The sequence below is a fragment of the Helicoverpa armigera genome, chromosome 7 (genome assembly GCF_030705265.1).
Source record: "Helicoverpa armigera isolate CAAS_96S chromosome 7, ASM3070526v1, whole genome shotgun sequence".
NCBI lineage: Eukaryota > Metazoa > Arthropoda > Insecta > Lepidoptera > Noctuidae > Helicoverpa > Helicoverpa armigera.
Window position 1 is genome coordinate 3,291,643 of NC_087126.1, and position 26,981 is coordinate 3,318,623.

The 26,981-nt window shown below is 40.1% G+C and overlaps 2 protein-coding genes across 2 annotated transcripts in view; one reads left to right on the forward strand and one right to left on the reverse strand.

The window, feature by feature from the left end:
* The window catches only part of LOC110378459 (5'-3' exonuclease PLD3), a 570,622-nt gene that overhangs the window by 299,625 nt on the left and 244,016 nt on the right, over positions 1–26,981 (forward strand). The gene's annotated exons all lie outside the window — the stretch shown is intronic.
* LOC135117141 (uncharacterized) lies at positions 185–5,713 on the reverse strand. The gene has a single exon (XM_064035611.1). It carries the CDS (start codon positions 5,711–5,713, stop codon positions 185–187), a length of 5,529 nt encoding a protein of 1,842 aa, XP_063891681.1.

Consider the following 26,981-nt stretch of genomic DNA (forward strand, 5'->3'; position numbering starts at 1 on the left):
TTCACTTTCACTATCACTATTTAGTCTATTAAACGATGACACGATGACACGATGTAGGGACTCGAAGCGCTGACCCGTAGCGATGACTCGTAGCTCTGGCTCGCAGCGATGCCGCATCTCCGGTGAGCGACGGCGCGGTGATAGCGCGAGAGCGCCGCGACGCCGGTGATGCCGCACTGCCCGGTTACTTAGGCAGCGGCACGAGTTTCTTCGTCGGACGCTTTAGTATGCCACCTGCGGTGCGCACGTCAGCGGTCCGAACTTCACCATCAGCGCCCGGGTAGACGGCCACAACCCGGCCTCGCGGCCAGGTGTTGCGAGGCAGGTTGCCGTCGGCGATGAGAACGGGGTCGCCCAGCTGCAGCGCGGGGCCGCGGGCGTGCGGCTCCCGCCGGTATTGGAGCTCGGGCAGGTACTCGCGCACCCAGCGGCGCCAGAACATGTCGGCGAGTATCTGGGCGCGCCGCCAGTGCTTCTTGCTGTCGATGTCTCGCTCGTCGAACGTGCCGGGGCTCGGCAGGCGTGCCGAGCCGCCCAGCAGGAAATGGTTCGGTGTGATGGACTCGTCGTCGTCGCCGCTCACAGATACGTGGGTGAGCGGCCGGCTGTTGACGACGTACTCGACCTCGCAGAGCAGCGTCGCGAGGACCTCCTCGCGTGGGTGGCGCTCGTGCAGCGTGGCGCCTAGCGCGGTCTTAACGCACCGCACTAAGCGCTCCCAGGCGCCTCCCATGAAAGGCGCGGAAGGCGTGATGAAGCGCCAGGCGATGCCGCGTCGGCTGGCCTCCTCCTGCCAGGCCTCACGCAGCTCACGGTCAGCACCGTGCATGTTGGTGCCGTTGTCGGAGTAGATTTCGGTGGGACAGCCGCGTCGCGCTGCGAACCTGCGCAGCGCCAACACAGCTGAGTCCGCGCTGAGGCTGTGCGCGATCTCGAGATGAACTGCCCTCGTTGTGAGACACGTGAACAGCGCCACGTATCGCTTATGATGCTGACGACCGACGGTGACTGACAGCGGGCCGAAATAATCAAGCCCGGTGTATGTGAACGGCCTGCGGTGATGAGCTAGGCGTGTCTTCGGGTGGTCGCCGGTTGCCGGCGTCGGCGCGCGCGCGCGACGTATGCGGCAGTGCAGGCAGCGCGCGATAACTTGCTTGACTGTCGGGCGCAGGCGCACAATCCAGTAGTGCTGTCTGACCTCATTCACGACGAGCTCGGTGCCGCTGTGTTGTAGGCTACGGTGTGTCCAGTCTATATATAGCTGTGTAATACGGTGATCGCCGTCTAACACAGGTGGACTCTTCACGCTTTTAGCGACTTTGTCTACAGCAGCTATGCGGCTTCGCAGTACTATAACTCCGTCGTTTAGTTCTAAGCGCAGCGGGTACAGCCGGCTACTACTTGCGACTGTTTCGTTACTCTCGAGACTGGCTATTTCTTGTTTAAAGGCTTCTTGTTGCACCACACGAACTAACAGCTTCTCTGCTCTTTGAATATATGTCGCGTCCAATATAATAAACTTGCGTGTGTATATTTGGGCGCGCGCAGCTTCGGCGGGCGCGCGGGGCGCTCGCACCGCTCTCGACCAATCAGGATCGTTTTTGTTTTTCTTTGTTCTTTTGTAGAACGTTTTTTCTGTATGTTGTTTTTTACACAACGCTATAAACTGTAGTACTCTGGCTGTGGCGCGCAGCAATCGCTCCCATCTTGAAAATCGAGCGGGGTCGGGAACGACGTCTATGAGGTTTGCTGCGCCCGCTTGTATGAGCGTGATTGTTTTTTCCTCGCCTGTCGGTTGGCTGTCAGCTGGTGACTCGGTCGGCCATGTCGATGGGTCGTCGTAGAGGAACTTAGGGCCGCGGTACCACTCGTGGTCGGTGTAAAAATGCGTCGGGACGTCGCGGGTGGCGGCGTCGGCTATGTTGCTTTTTGTAGGCACCCAGCGCCACTCTTCGACTCTGCTATTTTCCTCTATGGCGGCCAAGCGATGTGCGACGAACGGCTTGTACGATCTGGCTCCTTTCCTTATCCATGTCAGAACGGTTCTGCTGTCACTCCAGTAGGTCACGGAGGCGGGCTTGACGTTGTGTTCATATATCACTGCGGCTGCGACGCGCGTACCCATCACCGCGGCTTGTAGCTCGAGGCGCGGTATTGACAGCAGCTTCAGCGGCGCCACCTTCGCCTTCGCCATGACGAGGCTGACGTGTACGTTGTTGTCACGGGTCATTGACCTCCAGTACACCGCTGTAGCGTAGGCCTTCTCACTGGCGTCGGTGAACACGTGTACTTGTATTTCTGTAGCCTCGCTGTACCCAGGATAACAGCGCGGTATGTTTACGTTCTTCAGCTGTTCGAGATGACTTATCCACGCCCTCCACTGGCTTGACAGTTCTTCATCGAGAGGTTGATCCCAGTCGACTCCCCGCCTCCAGGCTTCTTGTAGTATTTGTTTCGCCCTGATTGTTATAGGTGAGGCGAGGCCCAGCGGGTCGTATAGCGACATAACTATCTTGAGCGCCTCTCTCTTGGTGGGCGTTTCCTTGTCGAGCAGGCCAGTAGGTAGGCGCGCGAGTTTTAAGTTGAAGCTCAGCTCGTCCGTGTGTGGCTTCCATATCACGCCGAGTACTTTCTCTATGTTTTCTATATTTCCAAGATTAACAATCTGTGTTGTTTCTTGGCCCGGTACTAATTCACGCAGCACTTCTTCGCTGTTGGATACCCATTTCGTTAGGTCGAAGCGCGCTTTACTATGTATTTCTTGTACTATCTTGATTGTGCGCGTCGCCTCTTCTGTACTTCTGAAGCTATCCAGGTAATCGTCCATGTAATGATTCTTGACTATTGCTTCTACTGCTTCTGGGTGTTCGTTCGCATGGCGTTTAGCATTCCAGTTCTTAGCGAATATTGCTGTACACGGTGAACTTGCTGCGCCGAATATTATTGACGTCATTCGGTACTCTTCCGGCGCCCCCTCTCGCCGCTCTCCTCGCCACAGATATCGGAGAGCGTCTCTGTCTTCTGGCTTTACTTTCACCTGCATAAACATTTCAGTGATATCTCCGGAGACGGCGACGCGGTGACGTCGGAATCGCATCATCACGCCGGGCAGCGACTGCAGCAAGTCCGGACCCGTGAGCAGGTAGTCGTTCAGTGACATCCCTCTTGTCTTCGCTGCTGCGTCGTGAACTATACGAAGCTTCTCCGGTTTCATAGGGTTGAAGACGTCGAAGTGCGGCAGGTACCACGTTCTTCCCGGTGTACGTTCAAGGGGCGCTTTCTCTGCGTAGCCCTTTTCTATTAGTGAATCCATCTGCGCCATATATCTAGTCTTCAGAGCGGGATTCTTATCGAGTTTTTTCTCTATTGATACGAGTCTATTCATCGCAGTCGCGTAGCTGTCCGGCATCTGTATCTCGTCACTCCTCCATAGCAACGCAGTCTGAAGACGTCCATCTTCCAACTGTACTATACTGCGTTGTAATATATCTTCCGCCCTCTTCTCTGGGTCAGAAGCTGGTCGACACGGGTTGATGATGAGTGACTCGAGTGCGAAGTATTCACGAAGCTGCTTGTCTATGCTTTCCTCGGCGCCGTTCAGCTGATTGACGTAGTGCACCTGCTGTCCCAGAATCCTAGTGCGGGCTCCGTGCAGCACCCAGCCCAAGGGAGTTAACGATGCTATCGGCTGATGCTGGGGCCCTCTTCTGATGTCTGTTGCTAGGAGCAGATGCCAGTTGTCTTGCCCGATGATAATCTTCGGCGTCCCTGCGTTGTACGTCAGCTGATCTGCCAGGTCAAATAGGTGCTTGCAGTCAGCGATGTCATCCTTGCTGATTGACTGCGGCGACAGGTGCAGGCGTGGTATGGTGCGCGCCCTGAAGGGTATCTTCTTCCTATGGCAGGTCGATAGCGTGAGGTCAACTCTCTTCGACGTGGGCGTGTCGATAGTCACGTCGCTGATGGCGCCTATTTTCATCGGCTCGACTGGTCCCTCTGCACCGATCATGTCTGCCAGCTCTTCGTCAATCAGTGACACGGTTGAGCCGTCATCCAGCAGTGCGTAGGTGCGCACTTCTCCCGCCGGTCCGGACAGTTGCACCGGAACGATTTTCAGGAACGCTTGATTTGTGTGGTTGCGTGAACTTGCGACTATTTCTTGCGCTTCTTGTGCGACTTCAGTAGTGCTCGCCTTCTTCTTGTAGTGAAGCAGATGATGGTGTGATGCTGTGCAGCCCTCGATTCCACATCTCTTCTTCTGACATCTGTGTCCGTGCTGACGATGGCGGAGGCAGCGGAAGCACATGTTGTGTTGCTTGGCTAGTTCCCACTTCTTGTCCGCAGAAGCCTTCACGAACTTGTGGCAGTCTAGCGATCGGTGACCATCCATCTCGCAGATGCGGCACTTCGATGCGGGCTTCTTGTCTATAGTGGTGTGTGTTCTCTGCGTCACACGTCTAAGTCCAGTAGCTTCACTGATGTTTTCAGGCGGTGCAAACGCGCTGCAGTAGCGAGCTTGTTCGGTGATGAAGTCGCTGAAGAGACCCAAGTCCGGCGTTGACTGGTACTTCTCAGTATATGTCTTGTACCACTGTACACGTAGCGAGTTCGGCAGCTTCTCTGTGAGGATGCGCATAAGCTCGGCGTTCATGAGGTAGTGTTCCTTTTTCAGCGCTCGCAGTGTGACGATGCCACTTCGTACACGGCTGGCGAAAGTGCAGATGTCCTTCGGTGCTTCTCCGCAGCGTGGCAGCCCGCGCAGTCTGTCTGTCTCCGCTTGCGCTATTGAATCGGGGCGGCCAAACTGAAGCTCCAACTCCTTCATGATGTCATCCGGCCTGGCGTTGCCGATGAGCTCGGAACTAACTGTATCAAGCGCTCTTCCTCGCAGGCTTCTTCTCAGCCTCGCCGTATTTTCCACATCGTTGAAATATGGTCGCGTTGTCTCATAGATGGCGCGGAACGATAGCCATTCTGTATGCAATCCACTAAAGTTCGGCAGCGTCATGATGACTTTCGATGCAGCAGGGTTGTGGTACACCGGTTTCTCTTCGCTTCTATTGCCGGCTAGCGATGCGATGGCGGAGGTGAGCTCCGTGATAAACGGACGGAGCCCTTCACCCCCTGCGGTATCTTCAACTGGTTTCTTCATTGATGGAAGGGCTTCAGTATCGATGGTCTTCGAGGGGGGGGGCTCTGGCTTGTCCAGGGTACCCCGCAGTCTATGTCCTCCCTCGGCGGCGGCGTCTCTTCCAGGAGCAGTACTTATTCCACGCAGGACCGGATTCACTATAACCGCGGAGGGGGGGGGCTCGGGCAGGTCCAGGGTATCTGGTGGTCTATGTCCTCCCTCAGCGGCGGCGTCCTGCGGGTCTGGTTCCGGAGCTTCCTCCAACCAGGAACGAATGTACTCTTCATTGGAATTTCTATCATCCATATAATCGTCGTCCGATTCTTCCTCGGCCCTCTGAAGTGCTATTTGCGCTAGCTCCAACTTAATCTTCAATAAGTCTTCACGCGCATTTCTAATTTTTCTATTTGATGCCGTCGATCTGTGCGACGGTGCCTTAAGTTCGGTACGGGCGTCAACCCGGGTAGTCAACGGTACAGCTCGGTTGTATGTCTTGTCGCAAGCCTTCAGTGTTCCTTCTGAACTATATTCTTCAGCACTGGTTCCAGGCGGCCTCAGTGATGACGACGCTTCAGTCTGCATCAACGACGACGGCGCTGGTCGCTCTTCACCCCCTCGCGGGGTAGGGGGCGCGGTCGGTCTTCACCTTGCGGGGCAGGGGGCAGGGCGGCGCCTCACTTCCCTCTCAGCTGCGGTGCAGGGTAGGTCTTCACCCCTCGGGGAGGGGGCTGCTCACCCCTCGGTGGTGGTTGGAGAGAACGGCGGCTGGTCGTGCACGATGGGGGGTGTGCGGCGGCCCGGTCTGGCGTCGATGATCCAGGCTTGAGCGGCTCTTCCTTGCGATCTTGTCACAGGCATACTCGCTGTTTACAACTCTTCAGTATCTTCAGCTGAAGTTCCTGGCTCGCTTCCCAGGCGATCCGGGTCGCAAGGACCAAACGGATGTGCGGGACGGACGTAGCTCAGAAGCAGGTACTATGGGGTGGCTTCGAGACGTTGACGCCCCGTCGGTCGCTGGTTCTTGGACGTCTGGGCGAGTGGACTGTATTTACGATGTGGCGAGAAACAGGAACTTCAGAAACAAGAATACGTTTAGACGGGTTTTAGACTTTCTGCTACTATAGGTTCAGGGATGCCGGTGAAATAATAAGTCTTCATATATTTTTCAGGAGTCTTGAAGGGACGAGCTTCGACGTACTTACCATACTACAATTACACTATTTACTTTTCACTATTTACTTGTTATTATACTATCAAAAATCTATACCGATGACTACGATTTGTACGGCGGCGCTTGCGCACCGAATGAGCTCGAAACTTTACCGTGACGAGCACCTCGATTTCTCGTCCCTCCGACCAACTCAGTTTTATTGACCTTTCAATTTAACAGCCGTATTACAAACAATTGGTACATGATATCATTACAGGACACATAGCGTCAGACGCCCCATGACGTGCGCTACTGAACTATACCACACACACCCTGCATACCTTAAGGGCTGAAATACTATAACCGAATAACTATAAAAAACTATGTGAAATCGGCCCTTAGGTGGAGACTATCTTGAGATAAAAAACAAACTATGGGGGTTATCTCAATACGAAAGGTAGTGTGTGTTAGGGCATTTCATGGGCTATCTGGCGATAGTAATCCTAACAATGTGACCTAAGCCCTAGTATTGTTTATTTGCATGTGAAATGAAAGTCAAAACACAAACATTATTTATTGCTCTATAAGTTAAACTATTGACAATATTTCTATAAATCAAGTTATTTTCTATACAATGGGACCTAGGCTTTCAGTTAAACACTATTTCACTAATGAAAGTCTAGGATTTTTGCTATCAAGAAATGTTTACATGGGTAAATCAGGCCTTAAACGGCAGAACTATTAGGTTAATTATACATAATTAGGTAGGTTAAGGTTACCGCTACAAAACTATTACAATTTGGCATCAAAAAACACTATAATTTACAAATTAAGGCACTATCAAAATCTGAACAGAATTCTATAACAATTTAGAAGGAGGGTGCGCGTGAAAAACATACCTTGGCGCGGCTCACGGCACTTTTGCTCATTACCCTCATCACAAAATTGTTAGAGTATAAATAGTTACGCTCATACACGAACACTCAGGCATTATGATTTTGCACTCGCGGCGCACGGATGCGTCTGTCGCGAACATATTTAAAGCTCAATTTTGAAGCATATTTTTTTTATCGATTGAGTTGAAATTTTGTTTGAATGTTCAGTTTTAATGACAATGTATGATTCTATATCCAATATGGCGGTATACCCAAGATGGAGAAAAAAATGTGTTTAATGCATTCCTACGATATGGGTATCAAATGAAAGGGCTTGCTATGAATAACTCGAAAAAAAATGTGTCGCGAGTCTAAATCCAATATGGCGGACTCCTTAGGCTAGAAATCACTTATTGCAGATGTCTGTTACCAATCGAGCTATAATTTTTTTTTTTCATTTTGGATGTACCCAAATTTTGACTTTTGATCTCGAATAACTTTTGAAGCATATAGGATAGATAACTTAAAACTTTATTTGCAGTGGTAAACCCAAGCTCTTAACCAATATTTGGCTTTCCGGCAATTGTTGTTATTTGACCACAATTTTTCGGTCTGGATGGACTGGACCATTCATATAAACAATCAATTTTTCAAATCGGTCCAGGCGTCTTTGAGAAATCGAGAACAATCAAATTGAGAACAATCACAAAACAATCTAATTGAAACCTCCTCCTTTCTTTTTTTGAAATCGGTTAAAATACAGAAACTCTTAACATTGTCATTAATCATCAGTCGACTATTTAGTACTGTTGAAAATTGTATGTAATATACAGAAAGTCCTCAAAACCAAGGTTTTCATAGGTGCCCGATTTTTTTGCAAAAGAGTGTAAGTATTAACGACTTATTTTCATGCTTTTATATTTTAGACATCCATAGACTTACACTATTTTCCCGCTATTAACTATTTACTAAATAATATATTTTTTGTTCTACCAATTTCACTCGAAAGGATCAAAATGGTTTGTGTGACTATACGTGAAGTATGATAGGCACGCACACAGCCGCGACGCTAGTCTGCGCGGTTTTTTGCGTTGAATTACCTAAAGTTGACATCGCGCGCCGAGCGTACACGCTCTTAAGAATATTCCGCCATATTAGCTTTGGGCCATGTTGTTGTAATATATTTGTCGATGTACGTATATTGTACCTAGTATGTAGCGCCAAGGAGGAGAATGTAGTAAGAGAGTTATACATTATAGTTATAATAAATTATTTTTTTATTTGAAATAAAATATCTCGAAATAAATCAGAAACACTTAATAGGTTAATTTACAAACATAATAGTATAATTTAGAAAACAATGAATTTTCTAAGCGAAGCTCAGTCACCAAATGAAGATAGACAACCGTGTTGAAATATAACAATACAACAAAAAGGCATTAAATGTATATCTTTACGACCAACAATAGTTGAATCGGGCCACAGTGCGAGAATACCGCCCGCTGATCAAATTCTTTGGACAAAAATAATCACTGTATTTTGAAAAACTCAAAAGCGATTCATAATTAATTAATGTTCGCGATGCGTATCGGACGACGGGCCAAATGGGACGGATGGCCACATTCCATTGTCGTGTAACTTACGCACATCGTTCATCAAGTTGACAACCGTTAATCCAGTTTCCGGGATATTACTAGTGGTTTGTCGATTGCGGGTCGTACGAAATTTTGGTTACGTCAATCGTAGATCTGCGGTTGAAAATGTGCAATCGAAATTTGAAATTCTGAGAGGTCGAAATCAATTCTAACATTTCCAAAACATTAACGCTGCCATCAAAAACTAATAACATTGAAAGAGTTAATCTCTCCTACTTAGTAAGAATTTCGTTGTGACTCTCGTCATGTTCGTTTACTCTGACTCATTTTAAAGGTGTTTTTAATTCGGTGAAATACCAAAAAAACGAGAACCAGCCGTAGGGATCAGCTAAAATGTCCCGCCCCTCTACCCCCGAATCTCGATGACAAATCGTTGCGTAAATGATAGTGTTCGTTCGCTCGTACGGCCGTCGAGAGCAGTGTTTTTGTTGTTTGATATATGTCTGCGCTTTGTTGCATCCATGTTCTATTGTCCGGGTTTAGGCTGCACAGTTTTTGTGACGCTCCATTGCGCCGTCAGGTCACCGCTGTCACCGAGGCATCCATTTTGAACGTCTGTCCCTCTCGCGACTAGGGCTTCGAACGGGAATTTAATGTGACTGGGATTTCGCAATCTCTCAAAGCTCGCAACTTGTAGACATTAAGATTGGAATGAACAAGTTGATCAACTGTTTCTCATTGTTTGAAATAGGAACAACCCGTTGCTTTTAATGTTCAAGACATTACAATATATGAAATTAGACGCTTGTATAAGTATGTGACATTGTGGTTTAGCAAATACCATCCTGATTGAAAACAGCAAAAGTTTTAATTGGGAAAGTTTCGGCCTAGCGTGGCCAATCACATAATTCCATTATGTCTGCGTAATGGATCCACCTCAATCAGATGCATGATATTTATTTGTCCAATTACCTTCCGTGAAACTCAATTATTGTTTCGCCATGTCATCTATAAACACAATTATGTTTTCACTTACTACCAGAGCGCGTAGTGCATCACCCGTTCGACGGCTACTAACTACGAAGTTAAACCCTTTTAAGCTACAATCAGATAAACAGCACCTGGACTAAGATTAAACTGTCGGGTGGGGCCCGCCATGTGGATGTCCGATGACATGGACTAAATTATAATAATTAATCATTATTTTATACTGGACCCTTCGAACAACAGGCGTAATGACGAGTGCCTGCGGGTGGGTTTTTCTATTACCATACGTTTCCTGTGTTTCGTTGAAAGTTTCATCTATTAATCAATAAACCACAATAAGAGGGCAACATGTTTTATGATCCATTGAAGAAAGGATTGCTTTTTGTTTTTTATGCATCCTTTTTAGTTATAAAAGAGAAAATCGTTTTTTATCCTAAAGTAACCACCAGTTTAATGATATTTTTTTAGGTAGCTCAAAATAATAATTTGAGAATGTACATTTCTCTAATATTTTTTTAATTGAAGATTGGACCTACTCCAATATCAGAGTCAAATATAAAAGAAAGATAAATATGAATTCATATACCTAACGGCATTTTTTATTCACGCTAACAATTTAAGGTAGAAGCGCAACTCCTAGAATTTAAAGTAAATCTTCAACTTTTTACTACAAATCCATTTCTCGAGACTACAGCGACAATCGAACCTATCGAGTCCGTGGCGATAAAAAAATTAAAAAACCCACCCTTGAGGGCGTTGTTCGTATTTCAATTACCGACCAAACATATTCACAGGATCGTGTTTTGCTTTCATTCATTTCAACCGAAATAATCTCCACCACAAACAACGTTTGTACAGTCGACTTGTCAAATATAATGCTCCTTTTGTAGACCCAAAAATCGATTATGGCCTTTTTGTTGTCAAAATTGAGGTTTGAAATTCTCGAGTTTCAATAGTTGCGATGTTTATCTCGCCAGGTGCTGTTCTAAACGTATTTTAATTGAGTATAACGGAAGATTATCTTGCCCAACTCTATGGAGTATTCAAGAGGTGTTATTTTTAGGAATTATTTTTGCTTTAGGTCCTTTGTTGGAAGCATCTTAGAGCTAAGAAAAATAAACCTTGATTTCACGAATCATGTGTTTGCTAAGTGTATACCTAATCTTTTTGGGTATGATTTTATTCTACCGTGACATGTCTTATATTTGTACTGATAATTTTATATTTTTGCCACACTTACTGGTGCAAATAAGTTGGCAGCTACGCAGGAAGGTGTTAAATCGAAGTCAGTCACAATGTCAAGCAACCAAGGCCTTACTGAGTCGTTATCGATACGTCATTAATTTCTAGGCTTAATCTAACATTGAATTATTTTGTTTTTTTGAGATTCACTAATCTTTTCCAGTTTGCGAGCCCTTTTTTCTGTGACATTATCCTAGTACATATAAACCACGAAATTGTGGTTCCTCGTTTACACGTTCAACATTTTTCAGAGTAAATATATACATAGTATCATTTGTTGTTTAATTTGCACTGACCTCTCCGGATTAGTCGACAAAATGAGAAAGGATTTCAATGCTGTTGCAGTAGAAAAGTTTAAGGCATTAAGGATAAGCCGTTTATAACTCGCAAGTGTGACCAAAAAAGGTTTAAATGGAATATATTCTACTTTTACAATCCTCACTCAACTCAACAAAGTTTGTGTTTAGGTATACTCTTACGAGATAAAAGCGTATAGACCATTGCGCCATCGTAGACGACCTCGATGGCGCAATGGTCACCATGCCGGACTGCCGGACCTGAGGTCCCGGGTTCGATTCTCGGCTCGGTCGACATTTTGTGTGATGAGCATGCTTGTTAGCCGTGGTCTGGGTGTTACAATATGTATTTATAAATAAGTATATATGTAGCTATGTGTAGTTTATCAGTTGTGTTAGCACTCATAACACAAGTTAATTAATAACTTACCATGGGGCTAACCGACCGTGTGTGAAAAGGTTTCCCGACATTATTTATTTATTATTATTATTTTAGTATTTTTTTATCATTTTAAAGACGAATAAGGTTATAGCTATGTAATTTCAGCACGAGATTATATTATCCTAAATATAAGGAGTTATGCCCGATTCGTCATTTTAGTGATTTGGCATCCATAAAAAACGTGTCCCAGTTGGTCATTCAATAAAATATTTTATTTTGCTTAGTCCCAATTGGTCATCCGTACTTTATTTTGTAAAAAGTACTGTCAACAAGATAAGCTTTACAATATTGTAATATGTTTTTTTTTTATTTATTTTGGTTACCTATGTTTTTTCCGAATATGGCAAGACGCTATTAATAAAATCGCGATTTCAACGGCGTCACACACCGCACGGCCAAAACCAAAATACCAGGATCGCATAAATCAGATGAGTAATATACCAATCAACGAGTGTCCATGGAACTGCCCACCGTGTACTAGGACCGCATAACTTAAAGGAGTATAGCAGTCAAGAGTGTCAGGATTTTACGTTTTTTTCCTAATTGTAGATAAACATACCAATTTACACCATCATTCATCATTTTTATGTATACAATCTCTTTGCTAGTTATGGGCAAAAAGTATCGAGTCACATTTTCGGGTTTATAAAATTCCCAAGTTGTCTTCATCTGTGTTTTAATGTAAATTTTATTATATTTATATGAGAGCTATACCTTTACCTACATCGAAGTTTTTCATTTAAAATTTCTTCTAACACTTTTATTTCTGACGGTACTCTGATACGTGAAATTTTATGCGGGTGACGAATCGGAACTCAAAATTTAAATATTAAATTATTTATTTTGCTCGAATGACCAATTGGGACTTGGTGTATGGAAAAAATAGTTGGTGACCAATCGGTACTAATGACAAATTGGGAATAACTCAATATAAGATCATTTTAAAACGTAATTAAGGTTAATTGGCGTCTATTTGTGTATAAGGGCTGGCGTACACATGCGTACAGACATGGCGTTAAATTAATTATCAGTGGAAGTGGACCAAACGAAACCGCCGCGGCCCGTAGCCGGTTCAGTGGAGCTGGTGACATGGTGACGAAAGGAGCGGGGCTGTATTGGAGAAAAAGGTTCATGTACCAATGTCAATAATCAGAACGTATGTCGATATTACTATCTAACACAGAATAATTTCCTATTATGTGTCCCCTCAGGGAAATCTTAGGTACCGACACACTTTCAAGAAACGCTTCTTCACTCTTCCACTTGGCAAAGATGAACATGTTTAGAGTGAGAAACCGGAAGTCCTGAATGGCATGCATTAAGATATATAAAATAGAAACTGCCCAATATAACCTAGGCAATAATTATCGTCGGCCTTTATCACAATTCCATTTCATTTTATGTACATCACAAAGTAAATAGACAACACATCAATTTACAAAATTAGCTAAACTATGTCATTTGAATATTAAGACGTCAGGAACTCAGTGTTACTAAAATCCAATATCCCCAAGATTTCAATCTCAGATGTTCTCTGATAATAGTAGGTACCTATATACGAACCTAGCCAAGCATCGGACCACAAAATACATAGGTATTTTGTGATCGGACGTAACGCTATAATAATTAACGGCTCATTGATTGGGGTCATCATACAGGGTGTTATGAATAGTGCTGTATATAATTAACAGTGTTGATAGCACCGTAATCTCTAATGACATCTTGATAATAATAGTGTATTAATATGCATTGATATAAATAATAGGTGTTATCAATTAATAGGACTGAGTTGTATACAATTGGTGTTTAGTTTAGTAGGTAGTCATTCTGATTATTTACTTACTGAGATTTTTCACAGTTTTTGGAACCTAGTAAATATTGACACTTTATATTTTTTTTACATTTAAAAATATTTAAAAAAGCTACACGAGCAAATAAAATGCAAATTTTAGTACAATAAATACTAATATTAGTCAAATAAATAATTACAAAATCAATCAACAGGAACATTATTTTGAAAGCGCAAAAAAAAGTACCGAACACTTCTTTACTCAAATCAAAAGACACTACGTATAACGGAACAAGGAACAATAAAGAGTTACAATGCCATTATTCCATTTAAATAATAAGCCCTCCCACGCAGAGCAAGTATCATTCATTATTTCACAACACGCGCCCATTTGCTCAAACTAATGAAAAGCAACGGTAATTTAAGTATTGACAGGTCCTTCTCGTTACAAGAATAACTGCGATATGGGTATTATTGAGAACATTGGATTTCATGGTCGTTAAGTGAGAAAATATCTTGTTTTTGGAGAAACAATGTGAGTACTATAATAAGTACTGTTACTTGTCACGGTGATTTGACAATATTGCCGTTATAATAGACACACGACACTGGTACTTTCATGTTTATCAATACCTTTTAATAACTAATTGATCCTTAGTAAAACTGTGTAACTACATATATCATTAACGAGCTTCTATTTACCCACTAAAGCTCATTAAAACACAGTAAAAGCTTGACACATAACTAATAAAGAACACAAAATATCTACTAACATCCTTAACGTAATCCACTTAGAACGATAATAGCAAACGATTGAAGTCCGCTACTTCCATCAATAAATCATCGGCCATATAAAGCCGGTTGCAGACAGACCGGCCCGACGACACGGCCGGCCGGCCGACAAAGCAGCACCAATTTGCAGATTAGCTGATGCGTAAATTGTTGCATTAGCCATACGTTCAACAGTGAAGGTCCGACCAATTATGGTGGTAATTCGATACCGCGTGCCAACGTAATCCGATGTTGTGTACGCACCTTTATGTTGTTTTTAATGTTAATGTACCGTGAATTTGTATATTGTGTGCAAGTTTTGTTTTTAGTTGTTAAGTAAAACATGTTGGTTTATTATTGTAAGCGCATGGAAGTTATGTATTTTACTGTTTACATAGTGCTTAGTTTCTTTAATAAAAACATGCATGGCATACTCTATTGATGCATACTTACCATTTAAAAAAGCGGAAGCTTATATTGTCATAGACTTGAATATTAAAATCACAAACATTTTGTTTAATAAAATAGACACGAATACGCCAAGAGCTACAAAATAAGCAAAATAGATACTGTCAAAAACACTGACCAATATTCATGGCAATTTAATCCTTATACTAGATTACTTTAAAACTCATATTGCTTTACACATTTTCGTATTAGACTGTATTAAAAATGGTGATCCATTTCACTTTATGTAAAAAATGTAATTTACAATGTCTAAATACAAATTTTATTTTCTAAAAAAAAAATGCTTTCCAAATCAGAATATTAAAATTAAACCTTCTTTAAAATATTTAAGAAATTATTTTTATTTTACGAGGCGTGATATTTTCATTGTGCATAGGAAATATTTTGATGTAATATTTTAATCCATTTATTAAATAAAAAATGTATTTTTATTTGGAAATATTTAATATTTTATAATATGAATCTATTGTTAAGAGGTTTGATATTTTTATTGTGTATTACATTGTAGGATTACATTGTCTACATTGTACTGTGTGTTACATTGTCAGATTTATTGAATATAAAATGTTTTTGTAACTTAAATAAACGAGCTAATATTACGTTCTTTTGCAAACAAAATAACGCTGCTTTATTTGTTAAACAAATCCTTATATTGATATTGAATGAAGTCGAATAAAGGCTTAGCACAGACATACTGCTAAGCAAGTAATCTACAGAAACCGGCCAAGTGCGAGTCGGACTCGCGCACGAAGGGTTCCGTACCAGAGCAAAAATGAGCAAAAAATCACGTTTGTTGTATGGGAGCCCCCCAAAATATTTATTTTATTCTAGTTTTCAGTATTTTTGTTATAGCGGCAACAGAAATACATTATCTGTGAAAATTTCAAGTCTCTCACTATCACGGTTCATGAGATATAGCCTGGTGACAGACGGACGGACGGATGGACGGATTCGCGGACGGACGGACGGACCGAGGAGCAAAAACAATAGGGTCCCGTTTTACCCTTTGGGTACGGAACCCTAAAAAGTATCGTAGATATACCTGGATTGTACGTTTGTTTATGACCTAATTTTGGGCCTGAAATAGGGCAGGTAATGGCTGGAAATTCACGCTGTGTAGCTAATTCCGTGTTCAGCTCACGTCAGTCAATCTGTAGTCCAATTATGAATGAGTTTCGTGTTTATCAACGTTGAAAATGACAACTCTAACATAGCTTGTCCGATCTGGTTTGTTTGCTATTGTATTGTACCTACTTATATAGTTAAAATCTGTTTTCCCTAAGGGATTGGGGTTGCAACTTTAGTACACACTTTTTTCTCGGGTAGGGATTGATTAAAACCGTAGATTAGAACCGTTATCAATCAAAATAGCTACTGGACAAAACTCGAAATATAGACTGTATTACGTACTGTATTACGATATTTAAATAATTCTACACCAATCGAATTATCAGAAATCAATGGTATTCCCACGTAGACTGTGATGGCAATCACAGAAGAGGTTTATTACGCCACTAAAATAAAATTTACTGGCCACAAATAAGTCGAATGTTTATGATAGGAACAACATGGCTTGATTGAGCGTTTTGTTGGCTCTTAAATCGCTTTTGTGTATAATTTCGTTAAGTCAATATATGGATAAGAAAATTAACTAACGTTCCTCACACTGTCTAAAATATTATAATTGATTTTAATACATTTGGTGGTAAAAGTAAAATTAAACAGCTTTTGAGAAAGTCCTAATTATTTTGAAATCTCTCAATAGTAATGTCCTATGAGAAATAATCAAACCACATTCAAGAGAACACATCAAGAAGTGTTTGTTCAAGTTTAAAATAAGACATTATCAACATTTTTATAACTAAGAAAATTGCTAACGCAATCGAATATTCAACTTAGTTCAGACTACATTTGGCGAAAGAATAAAAGAGACTCTTCATTCAATAAAGTCATTTTAAATGTTCAAACGTTTGCATATTTATTTTAATATCAAGTAATGGTGCACGGCATTTCACGATCCATCAATATTGCTTGCCAGTGATATTTTATAGATCAAAGGATTTCTATTTGAATACCAAGTTCTCTTTGACTAAGCCCAGCTAAGGCCAGTCACCGTAATTCCTGAGTAATTTCCTCTGGACTCTTAATCTCGCCTATGGGCTTGCTCGGGAAATTCACGCGCTAATAAATAAGTACTTTTCACTTCCCTTCTGAGGTAAAATTGTTTAAAAAAATTCGTAATAGATATCTACTAATCAATCTTGAAGTATGAGTAAGTTGACGCAAACAATCAGTGCAACGGAAATCTGAGGAAAAGAGAAGATATCGTGGCGGAAAAGACGGATTACACGTATATATAGAAAAAACCGAACATTTCAATACGCAAACTGTACCATTTTCATTCGCAATAGAAGTCAGCTTTTAAAGAAAATTAGCAGTTATTATTAGTGGGATAAAGTGAAATATCGAAGAACGCTTGTTTGGATACCAGTAAATAAGTTTTGGGTATAAATCAGAAGCTTGAAGGATAAAAACGAAAGTGTTCGTTCGGGTAGAAAATTTATTTCTTTCTTCCACATTTCACTGGGTCTTGTAAAAGTTTTAATTATTTGCCGGATGCGGTCGGACGCCGCTTCGTTTGGGATCAATGTACTGTTGAAGTTGACTTTTTAATTCTGACGCTTCATAGCAGATACAAATTAAGTGTAGTTCTTTAACTTATTTTTTGTTCGCGATTGTTTTAGATAAAACCTTTTGTTTTCTATTGCAGATAGATAAGTGAGTCGTAGAAACGTTTTTGTATCGTCATAATATTATCATTCGCTTCGGCATTCTTTGCAAGTCGCCGAAGTATGATGAAGAGATAAAATGACAGGTGGGATGTTTCTTGTTGGTATCGGCATTCAATACAATTAAATATTATGTGAAGACAAAAAAATATACACGTACGTTTATCTTATATAATTACAAATGCATTAGTGTGTGTAGAAAAGCAATAATTTTAGTTCCAGTCATATTAATTACTTATTTCAAAAATTTCACCTAACATAGTCTTAAGCTCTTGAGCTTAACACTGGTCCTTTAAAGCAGTTATCAGGCACATTATTTTATCAAATCGACGGGTAAAAGGCAAAAGGGGTCAAGCACCACAGATCAAATTGTTCAGGAGAGTAAAAAGAAAGTTTTAAAAAATAATATCTCTTTATTGCTTTATTGAATCACATCACAATATTCAGAAAAGTTTACTTAAATACAATGTTCTTTAATAATTTTACATCAAAATAAGCCTGAGATCAATAGTTTCAAAGATAGATGTCGCTTGACCCCAGGTTTTTACCAGGTTTATCGCATTTGCGAGGGGGTCAAGCACCAATATTGAATGTTGGAATATTTAGATTTTGGCCTAAGCTCCATGTATATAAAGTAGTAAAGTATTTTATTTTATTTGGCACAACAGATCATAGAACTAAGTCAGATTTTGGCTTAAGTTAAAATATCTTAATTAACAGTATTATTTTATATTTGGCACAGCAGGTAGGTAATAGAACTATGGATTATGTATTAAACTAAAACAATACAAGGAACAAAACTGAGATCCAAAAAACAGCAGTTACCTAACTGATAGTACATACAACAGCATGTTATCACATTATTTGAGTAAATAAACCACAATAACTTGGTAAAAATTATGATTGTTTACATTTTTAATGATTTCTTAAACGCGTGAACCGATTTACATGATTCAAAAACGGATAAAATGGTTTTATACAAAAATTAATAATACCAATAATTAAACCAATATCGTTAAGATATCTCAATAAACACATTTTCAAGTTGCTCTCGTAATAAAATTATCCAACATGTACCTACTACTTGAAACGCGTACCTACTACCTATTACCAGTTCTTAAAAAAATAACGTTTTTTTGTATGGGAGCCCCCCAAAATATTTATTTGATTCAGTATTCTTATTAGTTTTCAGTATTTGTTGTTATAGCGGCAACAGAAATACACCATCTGTGAAAATTTCAACTCTCTAACTATAACGGCTCATGAGATACAGCCTGGTGACAGACGGACGGACGGACGGACAGAGGAGCAAAAACATTAGGGTCCCGTTTTACCCTTTGGATACGGAACCCTAAAAACTATCCTAAGAAACGTTAAATTTATTTTTATAAAATAAATAAAATGAGGTTGAATTTACCGATGATAGTAGGGGAATCACGGTATCTTAAATTTCTTCGACCCCTCTATTGCTATCATTATAATCAAACACCTAACCTTCTTGGTACTAGCAAGTCTTTTTCGGCCAAACACTTCTCAATTTCATGTTTTCGGGAGTTGCAGACATGTTTTATATAAAATTTTATTCTGTGTTAACAATTGCGATCGCGTTTCAAACACGCGTGAACTTGCTTTCACGTACCTACACGAGACATATCCCCATTTGCAAGGGCGCTGTCGCGCGTGCGGAGTGGATCAAATGCAACTTAATGAAAATAAAATTATTTAAGAAAGGGGCCAAGCGCCAATTTATGTTTAGTTGACAATTTTTACTATTGGTGTAAGCGACGTTATAGTTATTAAACAAATAAAAGAAAAATGGATACAAACGACATATTTACTTCTAATATTGTTGTTAAAATTATGCCAAATGACAAGGCGATACAAAAACGTAAAGTTGGTGTCGCTTGAGCACTTTTGGTAAGTATCGATTTGGCACTTCAGTACAAATAATTCTTTGGTACAAGCGACTTTTTTTCATGCTAGGAAAACGATACTACGACCATTCGAAAGAGAAAAAATAGTGGAGTTGGGGTCAATAAAAAAGTTAAAATCGCAAAAAGTGGCGCTTGACCCCTTTTGCCTTTTTACCGTCGAAATATTAATTTTTTTTTACATCCATAAACATACAATCAAAATAAACCCCTAACATTACACACTGCATCACAAACTGCTACATTATATTTAACAGAAAAAACTTCTTCCACTAGCAGACCCAATTACAACGTGCAGAAATGAGTACAAGATTCTTATAACAACAGAATAACAGCCAAGTTTTCTGATCACGTACCTATATGTTACGTCTCCTAAGAAATTCACATCATATGTACTGAATGCGAACAAATAATATTGTTTGTCATATTATTTTTGGAACCTCATTTTGGTGGTCTTAAACTTGACTGCCCTTGGTCTGGCGAAATCTAAAAATATGTCCATAGGATGAATTGTATTAAGAAAGTACATAATAATGTTAAGGTATTATTGAAGTTTTGCTGTTGACTTTGGCCTTGTGACCGTGCAACAAAGTGAGTTTTGTAGTAATTTCTTTAACTAAGTGAAATATTTTTGCGAGCTTGTAATTTCATGAATAATTTGAATAAAAAAAAACAATTTTAATTAAGGCATTTATTGAACCCACTGTTATAATTTTTTCCTCCAAATAAGACCAAATTCTATATTAAATTCTAAATTAGACAAATCTGTTCGCACTTTTTAAAAACCCTTTAATAGAAAAACAAGTCCACCTCCGGGTCGTTACGAGATTTCACCCTATTCCTTTACAGTATACAATATGAGATGAAAATGTCTACTTATAGAGGTAATATCTAATTTATGTCTTACGGTGTCACAAACAACACCTCATAGGTGTTCTATCATCAATCAACTGACGCTAAAACCGTTCATTCTATAATTACCGAGCTTCGCAAGTAATTATATTGGAATAGGGTGACTACAAGTTTATTGGCATGTGTTCATCTTAAGGAGTAGGGTTACCATGACTTTCTTCTTACTATGGACTAGATCACGTCCACTTCTTATAGTTGTTGGTGTTAATCAATAGAATAAGAAATAGAATTAGGTAAGTACCTATCTTAAAGACTTTGTTAAATATGTGAAGTGTATGAAACTCGAGTTTTACTCAACTCAACATATAGTGTCAAAACAAAGACACTGATTGTAAGACTATTATCAATACCTACTACATTCGGAAGCTTATCCTCTAACCTCTTGTATGTCGCTTAATAAAAAAACAATAGAAAATCTGCACTCCGTCATACAGCGGGTCAAAGACATGATACACAAAATATAGATCATCAAATAACTTTAATCAATACTCGTAACTTAAAATGATTAAGCAATAGGAATTCCAAGGAACGTTACTCTAAAACATTTTAGACCCTTTGATAACGAAACAAAACCTGCTACAATAAGCAATAAGCATGTACTATCCAAACCAGATTTAAATGTAAATCTTAGAAACAATTTGTATTACCATTAACAATCTTATCTCAGTACATTGCGACATTATTTCACACAAAATGCAGTTTTGGATAAGATGTTGAAAGCTGATTTCAGGTTTGAATCGGATTCTATAAATTGTACAAAGTTATGTAATAACATGATTCTGTCGATTACCATGGGTTTGGTGTGAGAACAAATTGTTTGAATATTTATTAGGTACTTCATCGTCTTGTATTGAAATCAACATAACTTTCTGATTTATATTAAAAAGAAGAACAAATTATATTGATATGGCTTGACATGGCCTGAAACTCTTTCTTTCATGAGTAGTTAGAGGAGGACTGAGCAGTCAAGTACAGATACTTAAGAGTCAGAACTCTAATCAATCTTATAAGTCGGTCATTGCTTTATTAATGTAGGTACCTACTCATTTTACAAACATTATGAACGCATTCATCTCCTGCATTTACAAGACATAAAACCCAAACAAAACACGCTCCTAAAATTTCCAAAACATTCACTTAGCTAAGTAAATGAAGATTCGCCTAGACGTTTATTACATCATCCAATCTCCTCACCTGTACTGAAGCTTCTAAATTAAAACTATAAAAGTGAAATTTGGACATCCTCCCGTTTATATCTTTTGGCGTCACTGTAAATTGTGTTGTGAGGAAGTCAAATAAAATTGTGCTTTGTTGTTTTCTAGTGAAATGGCTGTTCCTGATTGGTAGAAGAATGAAGATGCAAGGAATGGGTCGACGGATTGAAATACGGGATTTTTTAGAATTTAGAAAGTATATGCATAAAATTAGCTTTTTTGTGGAGAATTCTTACTTATAAATGATAATGTAACTCTGTTTATCGTAACTCTGTTTATCTTTTGAGCTCCAAAACTACTGAACTGATTTGAACGAGTACGCAGATAGGAAAGAGCTTGAGGAAGGCACCAAAATTAACTTTTTGATAATGTACCTTTTTGTACTTTATTGTTATCTCCCTTTAACCCTATAATGGTTGACTGGTACAGAATGCCTTGTCGCATTTAGTCCGCCAATGTACTATTTTTTTGTACATAAAGTATAGATAAGTAACTCGAATTTCACCACAATACATGTTTACTAAAACCAATAACCCCACAACATTTACATATGTAATATAACCCAGCAAAGCCCATGTAACCACACTAAAAGCTAACCCTGATCAATACCAAACAGCGAATATCAGAGTGCCGTATAAGAAATAGTCCAAGATTACAGATAAAACTATAGCGATCATTACAGGGCTATCCAGACGTCTCCATTGCCTTGGTGCGTAGGCATTGGCTATCATACGATAAAGGTTGTGTAAGCTTGCATTCATATTGGTTGTAATGAAGCAGAGTATGGTTTAACGTGGTCGGCTGTGTTTAACGAGTGTGAGAGGATTTGATGCAGATGTAGGCTGAAATAGAAAATTTTGGGATGATTTTGGAAGAAAAATCGTCTAAACGTGTTATAGAAATTTTTTTAGGCCTTTCGCCCAAAGCGATGCAGTTGCCTACCAAACTTTCAATATTATAAGAGTAAAGGAGTTCTTTTTTTCAAAACAGCTTTTTTTTCTTAGCAGTTTTCATGATAATAAATATCTAATATATCTACCAATATTATGATACCAAATAAAGTGTTTATTAAAATGCATAAAATAGCATCTCTTTTATTTCTCCTTTGTAGAAGAGACTTTACAATGCACTTTATAAGACAAACAAAATATGAAGCAATTTATTCGATGTACATTATCAGTGACCAGTGTCGTACTCATTTTTTGTTCGCATTGGACTGAAACTCGATATTTCTTTTCAAAATATTGCTAATAATACAGATTTTTCGAATACAAGGCATATTACTATGATAAATCTTAAAGTTGGTATTATTAAGTGCTTTATTAATAGTAAAAAGAATAATGTGGTTCCATTAGTTTTGAATTGCTTTCAGAAATTATTTATAGAGGTTTTTCTGTAATATTGGTACTTACGATTATTCAGAGTACCTATGTCCGAAAAGGACTTACTTTTACACGACCTTTTCTTTAGAACTTTCAATATAAAATAATAATTGGTATTGGTACACGTATTAAGTGTACAGTCAAGTGCCGTCGAGTAATAATATCTACAGGATATTCAATCACAAAATATGAGTCTTTATTTTACCCGACCTACGAATACTACCAAAGCCACTATTAACTCCATTTAAACTTAAATCAATCCCAAATCAAAGCCCAACCGACCCCAACCAATCAAAAAGCCCAACTAAGCAACTTCTAGCCAACATTGGTCAATGCTATCAAAACAAAACACACTATTTCAAATGACTTTATAAGAAACAAACATAAACCCAGAAGTCGGGCGATGTTTGTCCAATATAATGGGCCCAATGTTTGCAGTGGGTGATTGATGCCGACCCGGGTTAATGGATCGATATACGTCTAAGTTATCCTTGGGTCCTTGTAGTTACTTACTGTGTGTTCAACTTCACCCCGATCCGAGGCGTATGTGTTAACGAGGGCTAGTTATTGGTGATTGATTGTTCACGGCACTAAATCTGGAGTCTGATGGCTTTATTTTGTTGAAACGTCTTTATCTTTAGAGGTGTTTAAGGGGTTAAGATTTCGGGTGTTGACTTGATTAAGCGTGTTTTTTTTATTACTGACTAGCTGACCCGGTGAACTTCGTACCGCCTAATTGGAGGCATATTTAGTAAGTCACAAACACACGACGCAATACTTTTTTTAATTTTTTCCTTATTTGCTCACCGTTTAGACCTTCCCTGGACTACAACAAACATTTAAAAAAAAATCAGCTCAATCGGCTCAGCCGTTCTCGAGTTTTAATCAGACTAACGAACAACAATTCATTTTTATTTATATAGAATTTTTCCCTTATTTGCTCACCGTTTAGACCTACCCTGGATTACGACAAACATTTTAAAACCAAAATCAGCTCAATCGGCCCAGCCGTTCTCGAGTTTTAATCAGACTAACGAACAACAATTATTTTTTATTTGTATAGATTGAAATTAATATGTAATTAATAAGTTAAGTAACACTATGAAAATACACCAGCTTTTCTGTTCATATACAAAAGGGAACATGTTCTCAAATTCAAAATTAAACACATTCAGACAAATTCCTTTCGAGGAAAATGTACGATCAAAGTAAAATGAGCATTAACATTCTAAACTCCGTTTACTCGGCATTGATTTTTTTCTTTACTAAATTGCTTTTAGGCCCGAGTTACAGAGCCGATAACAACATGGAATCTCAACTTGATTCATTAAAAGGAGATCATTCAAGTCTCGAACATTTTGTACCCAAAAATGAAACTGCCGGCCAGAAGAAAAAAATAGTAGATTCTTGTAGAGGATAATGCCCTGAAGATTTTTTACTATTACAAGAATTGTCTACAATTAACCCCTAGGCTGCTATTTGACTTTGAAAATCCCAAAAAATCCCACAATGTTTGGAGCATTACATTACAGCCCCAAACTGGAGAAGCCAGCCGCTGCCTTCAAACGACTCTTGCCCGACCTGGGAAGTCATCAAATGACCCCTTTCGCTGTGGGAAAGTCAGACTCTTACTGACTAAAACCCATCATGGGGAAACCAGGGCCGCGGTAATTCTTTCGAACAATCCCGCAGCCTCGATAGGCCTTGTCCTCGTAAAAAAGGCAGGCCTTGGCCCTGCTGGGCCCCGCTGGGGTTGCTGACATCTCTTTGAGGAGCGCGTGGAACAACGCCCACCGTTGACACGGGTCTGTCAGCTAAGCAGACAGAGGGACGATGAGCCACCCGAACTCACCGCCCGCAGACCCACGCCTACGGTGGCCGACACCCGGCGCCCATGGTGTCTACCTGGTCCAGCGCGGCGGCCGGGATGAGAGGGACTGTCTGAGGAGGGCTTGGGTCAACGCTCGCCGCCGACAGGGGCCTGTAGACTCTAAGGCGGCGAAGGGACGATGAGCCTCTCTAAACTCACCGCCCACAGACCGACGCACGTCTACGGTGGCGGGAGTCTTCTCGACAACCGACGCGCGTGGTGTCTTCCACGTCCACCTCAGCGGCTGGGATGAGAGGCGCGAACTCTCAGTTATTCCACCGCCTCCTTCTCTGGCATGCTTTGCAGAAGGAGACGAAGGCATCCCATTCCCCCTCGCCCCTATAGAATTTTGAATGGCTCATCGTCCCGCCGTCTCTCTCTTGGAGACTAGAGAGTGTCAGCAAACCGCAGGTGACCAAAACCTGCCGGGGCTGCGGGATTATTCGACAGAGTTACTAGACGTTGGATTAGTTAAAAAAATACTGTGGACGTTATTTGCCGTAACATTCAAGTATAGATTTTTATTCACGATAAACTCAAATAGCAGTCTGAGGGTTAACCGAAGATGTTCCTTACAATATAAAAAATCTTCAGGGCATCCTCGACAATAATAGTACGATATTTTTGCGGGGAAAAGGCCTATCGGGGCTGCGGGATTCTTCGAAAGGATTATCGCGGCCCTGGTTTCCCCATGATGGGTTTTAGTCAGTAAAAGTCTGACTTTCTCATGGCGAGAGGGGGGTCATTTGATGACTTCCCAGGTCGAATAGGAGTCGTTTGAAGGCAACGGCTGGCTTCTCCAGTTTGGGGCTGTAATGTAATGCTCCAAACATTGTGGGATTTTTTGGTATTTTCAAAGTCAAATAGCAGCCTAGGGGTTAATTGTAGACAATTCTTGTGATAGTAAAAATTCTTCAGGGCATTATTCTCTTCAAGAATCTACTATTTTTTTCTTCTGGCCGGCACTTTCAGTTTTGGGTACGAAATGAATGTTCTCCTTTGCTAACTTATTTAATTGGACAAAATGTTTTTCATGTAGGGGATCAATTTAAATGATGACCGTTTAAGTGTTGAGATAAATGACAGATTGTAACTTTGTATTGAATCATCATCACGCCTGTTTTCATTGAGTTAGTGAGAAGAATCAATGAGAGCAGTACTAAGAGTCGTATAGTTTATTCATATTTTTAGAATTCGTATTGCTGTTTAAAAAAAATATACCTTCGAATCAACTGATAAAGGATTATTTACTTATTGATCATAAGATAGTGAGAATTATCTTTCGACAATAATACACAAATAGAAGTGTGACCATTATGATTTGTCATAGAATTAAGACAGGTAAACTCTATTGTATCTAACTACAGCGTAAATAATGCGTCAAAATTCTTGCTAGCAAAAGTAAGGACAAAAGTAAGGACCTGACACACAATAGGAGATCCAAAACATATGCTAAATCCATTTAAGGGGCTGTTTATCCAACCAAAGAGAAATAAAGTGACACTGTTTTTATTCAAACACTTGTCAAAATAAAAGTGCATTTTGCAGAGAATTAGAGAAATAACAAGCCCTTTCTGTCAATCAAACAGGCTCGTTACTTTTATTTCGAGGCTTATGCCATATTTTGAATTCAAGTTTTTATTCAAAAGGATGCGAATATATCATGAGCAGTATTTTTTCTGTCAACTTTGCATATAAAATAAAATATGACCACATTTTTCGTTGCATATCTCTGAAGAAATGATTTTTTCTTTGAGATTTTTGATACTTGATTAAAAGGTGGTGTAGACAATTGGCGTGTGAATCATATTGTTTTTATATCGTTAACAACTTGATATAGATGACGACAAAGGATGAATCAGGTATTGTAAAAAAATGTACAAAAAATATGCCTAACATTGCAAGCATGTTTAAACAATCTTTTTAAATTGAGGAAGGCTTGCTTCAGTAACTGTAGACACAACATATTCAGAAGCTTTTTGACTGATCATAATAATAAACAATATGACGATGTTATCTGAATGTAAATTGACGATAATAAAAAAACGGTGGTCCACCTAAGTCTTTTTTTTGTAAATCCTTCGACCGGCGAATCCATTACAAGAATCTATGTATTCTTTACGTGTTCTCAACATGG

Bases quoted from the DNA above. Each gene is read 5' to 3' on its own strand.
- LOC135117141 (XM_064035611.1), bottom strand. From the start codon at position 5,713: ATGCAGACTGAAGCGTCGTCATCACTGAGGCCGCCTGGAACCAGTGCT.